Below are 12794 nucleotides of genomic sequence, written 5' to 3'. Positions count from 1 at the left end.
ATGCATTGTCAATCGTTCCATCGTAATCGCGAAGATGCATACTTCAGAACCACCACGAAACCCCGAAAGGTTGGTCTATTTTTATATGCGCAAGCTCGTCTGGCACTTTTCATTGCAATCCGTCATCCGCATGATCAACGTTTTCCGACTTTATAAAAACCGACACCTGGAGCGCGAGGAACTCGACCAAAGAATACTTTCCTTTTTTTCTCGACCTTTGGGCCATTGAAAAATCCTAAGTTTAATATTGGTTTTGAACAGAGTACCTGTACGTTCACACGACAATCAATTTATTTTGCTAACTATCGTATTTTACTGGATATCTGTAGTAGAACTTAGACTTTGCGTGTTTACGTCGAAATAAAAGCAATATGCGCGACAAGTGTTTCTCTACTCTACTCTGTTTACCTAAAATTCATTCTTTATCAATATCGCAGTACATGGAAGTAATTTAAATTTAATCGCGTTATCGATCTAAGAAGAAAACTTCTATAAAAAGGACGCAACGCCATCTGTCATAGGATCGCTCAAGTTTGTCGAGAAGTAGTTTGAGATATCCGCTGGTATATGTCGCGACTAGTACAAAAAAATCTTATTGAAAAAAAGTACATCAGAAAGCGTTTCTCAAGGTGTAGTTTAGTATTAAAACGATTGTAATATAATTACAAGTTCATTATTAGACGTAGTTTAATAGATTATACGAATATTATAAATATATCGTAAATGTCGGTAAGGCCGTACTTGGTGGCGGCATCTAGCGTTGACAAATGGGAACTATTTCTCGACAAACTTGAGCGTTTTGCCACTGATGTGCGCCACATTTCATCTTTTTATACATATAGATATACAGTATTATAGCCGCGAGAAGTAAAAGTATTTCACAATTCTTGTTATCATTGCTTGCGAAATACATGGAGGTCCTGTATTCAACGTCTAATATTTACTTACTAGTTTTAACATTAATATTACTCCTATTGTGAGTCATTATTCCCCTCGTAGAGTTCAAATCGATTAAAATTTATCACAGTCTAAGAAAACTGGGTTTAATCTAAAATTTCTGTACCCTTGGCAGTGACTTTAGGCTTTCGTTAATTTAAATTGACCAAAGCGCTGCGCGCTAATTTGAATAACGCCATCTAGAGCTTTGAAAAGAAGAAGGGGAATTTATTAAAGGATCGCCGTACATCCACGTACATCCACGCACATAACGATAAAATGGCTACGTCTTGATTGTAGTATCCGGGTGCTAGAAGCGGTGACCGTGAGATCTGTCCGTTTCGCGGCGGAATTAATCACTCGTTTTACGCAGCACAGGTGACAGGATACCTAAGTGGGAAAATGTCGGCTGCTAGCAAATGGAATTTGTCCAGGGAGGACATACAAACCGCTGCGAAGGACGAAAAAGTGAGTGTTCGTTGCTTGCGTTTACGTTCGCCATGACATCGATGCGCGCTGCGTCGAGATCTCGCTGCGTGGCGGGAATTTTGAATCGATTCGCATTGCTTTAGGAGTTGCTGCTGGAGCACGATAGCGATCCTGATGAAAACATGCTGTTCAAGTGAGTTAATTTACGCGAGCGTTACAAATACAGATTTAATATAAATCTATTACTATATGTATTAATATTTCTTCTTTTTCTTTTTTCAGCCAACCTAGTACATCCACGACGGAGACGAACACGTCCAAAACGGATGGAAAAATGGACAGGTAACTGTGACTTCCGCTTCTCTGTTTTACACCCGACGTTAGAAATATATAAGATTATGATTCCTGGTCGTAAATATGTACGTTTATGGATTCAAGCGTTCGATTGCAAATCCACGAGGTAACGGAAGTGATGCGCGATAACGTTCAGAAGGTGATGGAGCGGGGCGAGAGGCTGGAGGATCTTCAGGAAGCCAGCGATCGCTTGTCCATGGTCGGGGGTGAGTTCAGGGCGGCTGCGAAGAGGGCCCAGCAACGAGCGTGGCTTCAGAACTTCAAGACGAGAATCATTCTCGTCGCCATCACGGTGACGGTCGTCGTCTGCATCATCGGTACATAAGTAAACTCGAGCGTCAGCTTGAGCATGCATGAGTGTATGCATATTGTTAACAGAATTCCTCTTATCGCACTTCTGCTTTGGAGCAGGAATGCCCGATACGGCAAATATTATTTCTGGGTAAAAGATAAGTCCTAACGCGAGATGGGCCAGCTAAATTGAGCTTTACAATTACAGAGGCTATAATTTACACAAAGGAGTAGTCGAGAAACTTTGTTGCATTTGTAATCGGTTCAACATTTGACAATAGTAGGATTTTTATATTAATTCAAAATCGAGCATTTCCGGTTCAAAGCACTCGGTTGACGTCTGTGCTCACCACACGCCGTTCTTTTGTTTCCCTCTAAACTTTCTCTTTTATTCTCTGGACAATTCTGTTTTTCGTTGCAAATCATTTGTCGTCATTTGAAGATCGTTTTAACGCAGCACACGTAGTCAGATCGACGCGTATCGTTTTCAGTTCTGGACATCATGGTGCTTTACCTGGTACTCAGATAGCGAACACGGTCTAGCGAGCTTCGATCGTTCGATATCAGGTATTCACTAGTTCTTCACTAATATAATTTACTCCGTTTCGTTAGCTTTTTTCTTCATCTGAAATTATCACCCAGGCGACGAAGTCAACCAAGTCGGCGCGAAATTTCCTTTCATCGTACGAGGATTTTATTGAAACGCGCATCTCCTTTCATTCTCTATCGCTTTTCATGCTCCCTCGACGTGCCCAGTCTCGCTTCCATTCTTTTTTCCCCAATCAACGGACACGTAAACTACGTATACGTATCACTGGCGTTTTATTTTTCAGTATCCATCGTCGTGAAATACTCGTGACCGAGAGCTCCTTCCAGACTGAAATCCAATTCTTTACGAACCTACGTTGTATATTTGTACCTGTCTTTCATGGAGTATATACGTGTATTATAATCGTACGTTTATATAAATACATATCTTATTATTTTTAATCGCTCCGCGGTCTCTGCGTCACCTTCCTCCACCTGACTCTAACGATATCGTCACGATTGTTCGTCTATATTCCTTTTTTAACCAATTTATTAATATACGACGTATTCCAATTATTTACAATCGCCTCGACTGTTCGCGATCTTATCTACATTCTTCGTATCCGTGTTAGTTAATTCTCCGTTGAGCTGTAAATTTGTACGAACATCGCGTCGATCGAAAAGCCACGACTGCGCGAGATTTAATCAGCTTTATCAGTAAAAGTCAGTGAATATTGTAGGCCAAAGAACGCGTGCGTGCAAGTTCTTGCCAAAAGCAAAATTGCACTGCGCTTGACAGCGGTTGAATGCGCAAAGTTCGCGCTCCATAAAAATATCGATAAGAGTTTATGTTAATAACCTATGCTCGCGGGCAGTGCTGTCGATCGTCTTAGCGAACCTTTGAAGCTCGTTTAATTCTTAATGTGATACTAAATAAAATTCAAATTTCCAACAATCCTCTCCAAGAAATTTGCGCGGGCTACGCCAATGGATATCAATGACGATCACTTGTACGTTCCACGGAGACGACACGAGTACGCTTGTACTTACACACGTACACGCGAGCCAAAGGATAACCGTGCGGATGCACGCGTTCGTTCAGTCGTCGTACGGTTGTGGCTCGGTGTGCTCGAACTTTCAGCGCACGGCGAACGAATTCGATCTTATCGTCGGTGGGGTTTCCCTTCGTCGAGCAACGATCTTCTGCGTCGCCGTGTAAACGATCGATAGCGCGCCGATAGATTGATCAGTGCGCGTACGTCTCTCGCGGAGCCATGGGAGCGCACGAAGTGGTGATCGCGGCTTTGACCGTATTTATCGGTGCCTATTTGCTCACCGGAAACCGCCGACGCGTCATTTGCGCTCTCTACAAGACCTTACCTAGAGATGTGCTGTGAGTATCTCGAAACGAACCTTTGTGGAATCTTCCTTCGAACCAGATGGTACTTTCGATTCGTACCGATCGTTCCGCTGCGGCGCGCTCCAAATTTAGAATCGTGCAGCTTTTGCATAAAATGTTTCTTTAATGCGCACGTTGGGAGTTAATCGAGATGCACGAGTTGCGTGGACCCACAGACACACTACTACCTATTATAAAAATTAGTTTTCTGTTTGTGTGATAGGCTATTATCCAGACCGAATAAAATAAAATCACGACTATATGGAAATCGCTACCGATATTCGAATACGGTTGCTAACAAGAGACCTACTCTCACAACGGTTTAGTAAAACAGCGAATGTATCGCAGTAAATGAATTTAGTGGTCGTACTTGTACTTCTCTTAACTGCGAAAGGGTTAAGTCTCACCGAGTGGTGGCTATCAGAAATTATAAACGCCAGTCGATAGCAATCTTGAGAGATAATTTTGTTTTGCCAGTGAAACGATAGGTTTGACGTTCGTAAATAAAACGAGAAAGAGTAAAAATCAACTTTCAGAAATGAGAAAAAACATGTTCCTTAATGCCATTGATAATCTTTTCCAAAAACACTGGTTGAAGAAATGAATATTTTTATCAAAGGTTTGGTTTTGATCAAATTACGCACAACATCCAGGCCGATAGAGAAACAGGTGTATACGTAAATTTTCTGACAACGAGGTCTGTTGCTACGTGTAATGCTAATGCGCGGAGAACCACGTGTTTACACGAGTTTAAGATAGCGAACGTCCAAAGAAGCGGCGTAAATGAAACATTGAATAAAAATTGACGAGAGAACGAGCGATTTTTGTCTCTCGTGATGCATGACACGCGTTTACAGGCATGCTTATAGAAATTTAAACAGATTCTCGTGACCTTCTTTTTCTGTTCAGTCTTACACGAAATGATTTTTATTTACTTCAAGTTCCACTTCAAATGTACGGACTTCTGTATTCCAGAAGCTATACATGAAGTGTTTAGTTTGTATACGACATGACCATTACCTTATTCGATCAGCTGCCTCTCCTTCCACCTATTTCGAGCGGTTCGGAACAATTAGAAATATCGAATCTTCTAAAAATCAAAGTAAAGGAACCAACAAAGGAATCATTGTTTGTTGTAAATGAATCATTATTAGGTAAAATTATTTCAACAGCAAAAATATCCATGTACATTGTTTGATCATAGATAATTCTTTTCATGATATACAGCTACCTACAATAAACGTGGTCACTTAATCGTGTGTTTACTTTTAAGAGTATACAATGGTTAAAACGTTAAAAATGCATGAAACGACTTTGCTTTAGGCAGAAAAATATTCAAAGATGTCTGTCTTAAAGGCCGTTTAAAATTCCTTTCCCGGAAATTATTTCTTGGCGATATCACTTTAAAAATCATCTGCTTCTTCTGAAAACCGCGTTTTACTCGACTTTGCACAGTGAATCGGAATCGAGAGTCCATCGTCCAAGACGATGCGTGATCAGGTCCACCCCTCATCGATCAATGGCCGTTTAGACGAACGTCTCGATCGATTGAAATAAATATGTAGATGGTTGAGTCACATCGACGCGGATATCGGTTCGGTTTAGTCGACGCCAATCATATGCGCACGGTTCGAAGGAAATCGAACGCGTCTCCTGCGAGACGTAGGTAACTAATTGTTGGTAAACGTTACATAATTCACAGAAGTAGCCAGATGTTTGACATTGATTTTACGAACATGATTTCTTATGGAACGTAAGTTCTGTAAATCAATCTCCGTCGAACAAATGCAAATACTACACTATTACTCCTCTTTTACAATGTCTTCTTTGCTGTAAAATACTTGGTAATGTATTGTACGTACTAGTTTTATGGGTAGTAAAAATAATTTTTTTCGAGGTATAAATAACCAGTTCTGCTGCTTCGTAGAACATAAAAATGTCCACATTAAATCTGTAACATGTTTTTATTATGTCGTTACTGGAAGAGTAATTACTGTTGACCTATGACTGTAAACATTAGAATTTTAGTTTTACGTTCGAACTTTAGACACGAGTAAATTAGTAAAAATGTCCTTAGTCGAGACGAAATAAAGTGCATCCAAAGTCCGCGTAAATAGTACACAACGGTATCGAAAATCTTTGGAATGGACCGCTACGCGAGACGGTGACGGACAGCGCGATAAAAATATCGATCAACGTTCAATGAAATATTCAAATTAAATTTCGTCCATCTTCCCTTAAGGACACCCCGGAGAAAATTTCGTCTTCCCTGGCATCTCGGGTATCAATAGCCTTAATTGATACACCGTGCCAGTATACATCGTCCGCGTGTATTTGTTCGGCTATCAGCCTGCACACATTCGTCGGCGGATGCATCTCGTGCATTGTGCAGCTGCGACACGACCATTGTACAGCCAATATGAAGTGCATGGAATTTAAACAGTTTCTTCAATGATATTGATGTTGATCCCGCAATTATACTCGAGAACCAGAGTTGGGCAGAATTTTATGGGAACAACGGATGCCGAACGAGAACACTGAACGGATTAAAAGAATTTCTTTTCCTATCGTTTAGGTTTTATTCAAAGTAAAGAAAGAGTATATGCGAAACACGAGTACGTATCTATATGCTGTCACTAACCTCGAAAACAATGGAATCGATACGAAACGAATCGGATCAATAAAAGCAGAATAAGAAGACAGACTTTGGAGCAATGAACCGATGTACTTCACGTGTCTCCACTCAACGACGATGTTTCAGAAACATTCCTGCGCGGATAATTAAATTGTTCGGACATTTGTCACGGCATGCTAGTTGAAATGATGGAATATGCTCCGGTATCGATTGCCATACGTTGCTTGTTTCTTTTGGTTCGACAATTGAGCTTCGTCGGGAAGGAAGATTTATTGCTGGTCGTCAGAGGGGAATTTAATCAATGCCGTTCATATGAAAATGCTCCGTTTCCTTGTTCCACGACTGAGGCTCGTCAGGAATCAATTACAGGACGGCTGCTTCACGAAACGAATTATCGCAACATTGAACGAATCAATGTTAAAAATGACGATTAATGAAAAATCAGTAATTATGTTCAATGAAGAATAAATCACTTATTTATGATTACGGTGGTGTATTATTCTTAAGTATTTTGTGGTAATGTGTCATCATCGTTCTCATTTTTTCTCTGTAGAAAAAGAGTCTCGTCCCTCCATAGTCGAAGTATACGGAGTTCAATGAGAGCACGAACCGTAGGCTATGGGACTGGTCGTGTAGGTAACGCGTTCGACTGTGGATCCGAGGATCGTGGGTTCGAATCCTCGGCGCCTCACCTTTCTCGTTTTAGGACTCCCACAAGAAGTAATCGCGAACTAATAATCACTGTCCGCGTTGCAAGCAAAACTCGTAACGTGCGTGATCGTTATTTGCAAAATTCTCTCTCGATGCGAAGAATAAACACTTGAACGTGCGTCCTTGTTCGTGAACGAGTGATGGATACCAACGTTTACATTCCATTAAGCGTTGGTCTATCGCGACTCGAAGAGTAAACGTCTCATTTGCCCTGCGCCGTGTTTACTGTATACAGTGCAGTTTCCTACAAGACCACATTTTTTTTTTTTTGTCTTGAGAATTTTTCCCCCATTACGGGGGCTTAATGCGAATTAAACAAAGCATAAACTCTACGATTGACAACTATTTAAGCCAAATATCTAATCGGCGTTCAAATATTACTTTTAAGAAAATTGTTAACGATATCGGGTTCTTTTCGTACAGGCAACAAAGAGACACGTTATTTATGTTATGTTACGTACAATTAATTGTCGTATACATGTAACGTCTGGCTTGAACACATAAAAACAAGGAAACGGAATACTGTGATAGTGTCTTAGGAAATGATTTATCGTGGAAAAGGCAATTACACTGTTCGAGATAATTAAACATGCAGCTGCTCGAACCACTTATTGTTCAGTGACACGATTCGTAGCGTGCTTCAAAGTCTCAGACATGCTGTCGATACGGTAGGCGCTTAGTGGAAGTATTCTTATTGCACGGTATTTCTTTCGTTTTTGTTATTCGAACCGTGATCCCAGTAATTGCTTTCAGCATAGAGGCCGCGTGGCATTTACATATAGCTAGATGAGTAATTCTTTTATTTTTAGAAATAGGAAAGTTTTTTCAGGCAGAACTTGTTTCGAGGGATGGTTGTATGATGTATACAGGTGCATCGAGAATTTCGCGAGCACTAACGAGTACCAGTTCCCGATTTACACAGGTGTTAACGAACCAACGCCACGGGGGTTAACGTATCGCAACGAAACCGCGAGCGACGAACCACAGTTGCAGGTTATCCTCGTGTCTCCTGGCACGCAGCGTGCTTCATTATTTTATTTGATTTCATTTAATCACCGTGGAAGCACTGCTAGGGTCCGACCACTGGTGTCGTATGTTCACCGCGATACGAGAGCTTTGACAAAGGCGTAATCGTCCGAGACGGCAACATTTACTTCCCCCATGATTCATAGGGCGAAGGTGAAGAGAAACGTAATCTTTCAGAAGACGGTACGCGAGAGGGGAGACGTTCGAATTAAGTGTAACTGGGCAGATTTCTATCGTTTCTTTGTCCTTTCAACAAAACCACTCGTCTCATTCGATGAATGATATACAAGCCCTTCATCGATATTCCTGACAATTTGTTCACCATTCAAGTCGGAGCTTACACGCAGGCTTACCACAAACCGTAGCGAGTATTCGCAATTTTGAAACGTCCGTTTGCGGTTGACGAAAATTTTCAAACGTCTTCGGCTAATAGTGTCGCAATCAGACAAGTGTCAAAGGAGCAATGACGGAAAGGTTGCGCTCGTGTGATACGTGTCACGCGCGTGTCGGGCCGCGATATTAACCAATTGATTCCGAAAGGAAACGATGTGACATTAGGGGAGTGTGGCAAGGAGAAGGGAGGAGTTACTATCGACTCGGGCAACATGCTCGAGATTTTCATCGGTCGTACCTCTATTCGCTTCCCAACTAATCGTTTCATTCAATCCTTTTCCGACTGATCCCTTTCCCATAAACGTGCCGCGCGGAATACATCGAATCAAACCTATTCGAATCGATGTTAATTCTCCTCGACGAATTACCCGATAAGCGCGATCGTTAACCAGCCCTCGGACAGTGGAGGGTTTGACGTAGGGTGAAACGCGGAGTCGCGTCACGCTTCGTTATAATTGCTAAATAGTTGTCGAGAAATATATATATGTAAAACAACGATGGGAGAAAAGGGTTGAATAGACGTTTTCTGTCGTAACAGGGGTGTCTACAGATTCATTCGAGTGAATATGGTGTTATGGTGGTGGGAATCGCGAGGGTGGACGGTGTCGAAGGTGTTCACCAATATCGCCACATCTCACCCCGACAAAATTGCTTTCATATTCGAGGACAAGGAATGGACCTTCCGGGATGTAAGTCGTTAACATTCGTTTCTGATATCCTCGATTCTGATACCCTCGAAGCAGGTACTACATACCGTGTTTCGGTTCTCGAATCTAACACAGATGGAGGAATACAGCAATCGCGTGGGACGTTACTTCCGCACAAAATCCTTGTCTCGCGGGGACAGTGTCGCATTGATAATGGACAGTTGTCCCGAGTACGTAGGGATATGGCTGGGTCTTAGCAAGGTTGGCTTCGTGGGTGCGCTCATCAACACGAATCTGCGCCAGGATGTTCTGGTACACAGCTTGAAGGCGGCTAATTGCAAGGCCGTAATATTTGGGTCGGAATACAAAAATGGTAACGTTCAATTCTATTTTCTTGATGTTTTGTGCTACCTGGAGAGCGCGAAATAAGCTCCGAGGCGTATAATGTCTTTTTCTGCAGTGATTGGTGATATAAGGGAGAAAATCTCGGACTTGCCTCTGTATCAGTGGTCGGACTTGTCGGAGACGCAGCGTTTGGAGAGAGCGACCGATCTGAATACGGAAATCCGCAGCATCGATCCGACACCTCTCGTCGACGACCTTGCTCTTGGTCCACGTGACAAATTGATTTACATCTACACGTCGGGCACCACTGGGGTGCCGAAGGCGGCCGTTATCACCAACCTGAGGTGGGGAACTTCAAAACATGCATTTCCAATTTTTATCGAATACTTTTATATCTTCTCTTAAATTTATAACAGAGATTACAAGTTCACGTATCGTTTTACACTTTACGACTCGTGATTGTGTCCGCGTAAAAAAATCTAAATTATACTTGGAGACATTTTCTACAGTAGAAACATCGATGGTTAATGGATTGCGTTTTCAGATTTATGCTGATGTCTTGCGGCGTTTACTCGATGTTAAACGTGCGACCTACGGATCGCATTTACGATTCGCTGCCGCTTTATCACTCGGCGGGAGGAGTGCTCGGAGTAGGCCAGGCTTTGTTGAATGGTGCCACTGTCGTACTTCGTAAACGTTTCAGCGCTTCCAAATTTTGGCCGGACTGTGTCCATTACGAATGCACGGTAAGTTATCCGAATGCGTTGCCGATCGCACTTGAACGACGCACAACGCCTGACCAAGACTTTTGAAATTTTCAATCGTAGATCGCTCAATATATCGGCGAACTCTGTCGATATCTGTTGGCCGTTCCGCCAGGGCCTTGCGATACCAAGCACAAAGTGCGACTGATGTACGGAAACGGTCTAAGGCCGAACATCTGGAAAAAATTCGTGGACAGATTCGGCGTGCCGCAAATTGGCGAATTTTACGGCGCCACTGAAGGGAACTCGAACCTTGGTAACTCGACAGAATTCGCTTACATGCCTCGATCGTGAATTCGAAGGAGTCAATTATTTCTTCTCGTTTCATTTCAGTCAACATCGACAATACAATTGGCGCCGTGGGGTTCGTGCCGTTGTACGCAGGTTCTTTTTATCCTGTAGGTCTATTGAAGGTTGACGAGGAGACCGGGGAACCGGTGAGAGGACCGGATGGTTTATGTGTACGGTGTAAACCTGGTAAGTTTACCGAGAGTGTGCGACAAGTTACGCTGGACGATGTTATCGAGGTTGGGTAATGTTTGAATAGTTCGTCTCGTTGATTCTGGAGACTTCCTATCGCGTTACGAGTGAGAGAACGTATTGTGTCTCTCGGCGAATATAGACGTTTCGTCCAGGACGGTATTCGCTGTTATTACCGTACGTTTTCTTTTTTTTAGGTGAACCGGGAGTTTTCGTGGGGAAGATAAACTCGAAGAAGGTAGTGAACGATTTCATCGGGTACGTGGACAGCAAAGCGTCCGAGCAGAAGATCCTCCGCAACGTGTTCAAGAAGGGCGACCGCGTCTTCAATTCTGGTCGGTGATTCGTTAAAACAAAAACGGTCTATTTGTACGACAACCGCGAGAAAACATCCGCGCCATGATTAAAACGCGTTTTTCGAACAGGTGATATTTTGGTTATGGATGAGCTCGGCTACTTCTACTTCAGAGACAGGACCGGTGACACCTTCAGGCAAGTCTTTCGGTCTTTTTAATACCTCGATATTCCTTTCGTCAACGATCATTTCATTTTTATAATTACCGTCGTAGGTGGCGCGGCGAGAACGTTGCCACTTGCGAAGTGGAGGCCGTCATCAGCAATGCGATCGGTTTGAAAGATGCAGCCGTTTACGGTGTCGAGGTAATTGATAGTTAGAGACGAACGATATTTTGTAAGAGACGAAAATATTTTGGACGAGTGCCGATTTTAAATATCGTCCTGATGTTATGATATAAAAAATAGTTAATTCTATAGCGAACAAATTATTCCTGTACACTCTGTGACGTCGATAGATACCCAAAGTCGAAGGCAAAGCCGGAATGGTTGCTATTTACGATCCAAATAATACCCTCAACATCGATGAAATGGCGGAAGCTGTGAAGAAGTTGCTACCATCGTACGCTAGGCCTCTTTTCGTCCGAGTTGTATCAGAGCTGCCGATAACTGGCAAGTTTTTCAATCATCTATGTTTCGAATATGTCTAGATCCGGTAAACGAGGATGTTTGTTACCCTAGGTACGTTTAAGCTGAAGAAGAGGAATCTCCAGCAAGAAGGCTATAATATTAAAACGGTAACGCGTTATTTTGCTTACATTTCTTTCGATTTACGCGTATTTTAAAGCGAATAAATTAACAATTCTGATTGCAGATCACGGACCCAGTTTATTTCCTCGAAAAGTCGGGTGTCTACGTCAGACTGACGGAGCAGTTGTACAACGACATCATCGAGGGAAAGGTTCCACTATAAAATCGATGTGCCGAACTTTTTGTAGGAAATGTTTTAAACAGAAATAGGGTAATTCATGTTTTGTACAATTTCTATTTATTTATGGAGCGGACTGAGAAATTCTACCAAAACGGAAAACGTTCAATTGATCTTTCGTTTTTACGAATATTTACAGGATTCTACGATATCCCACTTTTTGTTTAGGATTAATCCGTAGACCATTTATATCTATATATTTACGTTATACATTTATGTTTTTTCTACGAATTTTGTACTTGGCGCTCAGCGATTCCAAGTACCGGGATAAACTATGGAGTATAGGTTTAAGGAACGCACATTGATAAAATTACCGAGGAAAATTCCTTAGATGCGGGTGTAGATATACTGTGGAAGACAGATTCCTAGAGAATAAGACTTCAAAATATTTTGTAAGCAGAAGTGATATGCACCAACTACTGTAAAGTAACGCTGTAAAATGAAAGTTCTCGTTATAGTTTAATAAATTGTTCTCTGTTAAGAAAAACCAATTCAAGCCAGGCTATCCTTTCGGAGAACCTTACATTTCGGTCACCCAGTATCGACTACGATGAAACAAAAACACAGTTTGTGC

General features: G+C 42.0%; 2 protein-coding genes across 4 annotated transcripts; both read left to right on the top strand.

Moving 5' to 3' along the window:
• Window positions 1-1205: 1205 nt before the first annotated feature.
• Window positions 1206-3004, top strand: LOC128889345 (uncharacterized). Of its 2 annotated transcripts, XM_054146894.1 has the most exons (6): window positions 1206-1404; window positions 1509-1558; window positions 1648-1707; window positions 1804-2036; window positions 2502-2577; window positions 2844-3004. In XM_054146894.1, the coding sequence occupies exons 1-5, from the start codon at window positions 1339-1341 to the stop codon at window positions 2537-2539; spliced, it is 447 nt and encodes a 148-aa protein (XP_054002869.1). In that variant the 5' UTR covers window positions 1206-1338; the 3' UTR covers window positions 2540-2577; window positions 2844-3004. The 2 variants fall into 2 exon arrangements, with proteins under 2 accessions (XP_054002869.1, XP_054002870.1); XM_054146895.1 differs by lacking the exon at window positions 2502-2577.
• Window positions 3005-3655: 651 nt separating this feature from the next.
• Window positions 3656-12707, top strand: LOC128889331 (long-chain fatty acid transport protein 4). Of its 2 annotated transcripts, XM_054146876.1 has the most exons (14): window positions 3656-3931; window positions 9241-9391; window positions 9485-9722; window positions 9810-10038; window positions 10239-10440; window positions 10522-10714; window positions 10792-10935; window positions 11136-11273; window positions 11364-11430; window positions 11508-11598; window positions 11751-11904; window positions 11974-12029; window positions 12107-12253; window positions 12360-12707. In XM_054146876.1, the coding sequence occupies exons 1-13, from the start codon at window positions 3813-3815 to the stop codon at window positions 12203-12205; spliced, it is 1881 nt and encodes a 626-aa protein (XP_054002851.1). In that variant the 5' UTR covers window positions 3656-3812; the 3' UTR covers window positions 12206-12253; window positions 12360-12707. The 2 variants fall into 2 exon arrangements, with proteins under 2 accessions (XP_054002851.1, XP_054002850.1); XM_054146875.1 differs by having other exon boundaries at window positions 12107-12707.
• Window positions 12708-12794: the final 87 nt, after the last annotated feature.

The sequence above is a fragment of the Hylaeus anthracinus genome, unplaced genomic scaffold, assembly GCF_026225885.1.
Source record: "Hylaeus anthracinus isolate JK02 unplaced genomic scaffold, UHH_iyHylAnth1.0_haploid 11997, whole genome shotgun sequence".
Taxonomy (NCBI): domain Eukaryota; kingdom Metazoa; phylum Arthropoda; class Insecta; order Hymenoptera; family Colletidae; genus Hylaeus; species Hylaeus anthracinus.
Note: the sequence above shows the minus strand (reverse complement) of the source record. Positions and strands in the feature narration are given on the sequence as shown.

Excerpts from the sequence above, each read along its gene's own strand:
- LOC128889345 (XM_054146894.1), top strand. The coding sequence starts at position 1,339 with ATGTCGGCTGCTAGCAAATGGAATTTGTCCAGGGAGGACATACAAACC. Across the intron at positions 1,708-1,803 it reads ACGGATGGAAAAATGGACAG|CGTTCGATTGCAAATCCACG; the intron begins GTAACTGTGACT and ends TATGGATTCAAG. Across the intron at positions 2,037-2,501 it reads GGTCGTCGTCTGCATCATCG|TTCTGGACATCATGGTGCTT; the intron begins GTACATAAGTAA and ends TATCGTTTTCAG.
- LOC128889331 (XM_054146876.1), top strand. The coding sequence starts at position 3,813 with ATGGGAGCGCACGAAGTGGTGATCGCGGCTTTGACCGTATTTATCGGT. Across the intron at positions 9,392-9,484 it reads AGGAATGGACCTTCCGGGAT|ATGGAGGAATACAGCAATCG; the intron begins GTAAGTCGTTAA and ends AATCTAACACAG. Across the intron at positions 10,715-10,791 it reads TGAAGGGAACTCGAACCTTG|TCAACATCGACAATACAATT; the intron begins GTAACTCGACAG and ends GTTTCATTTCAG.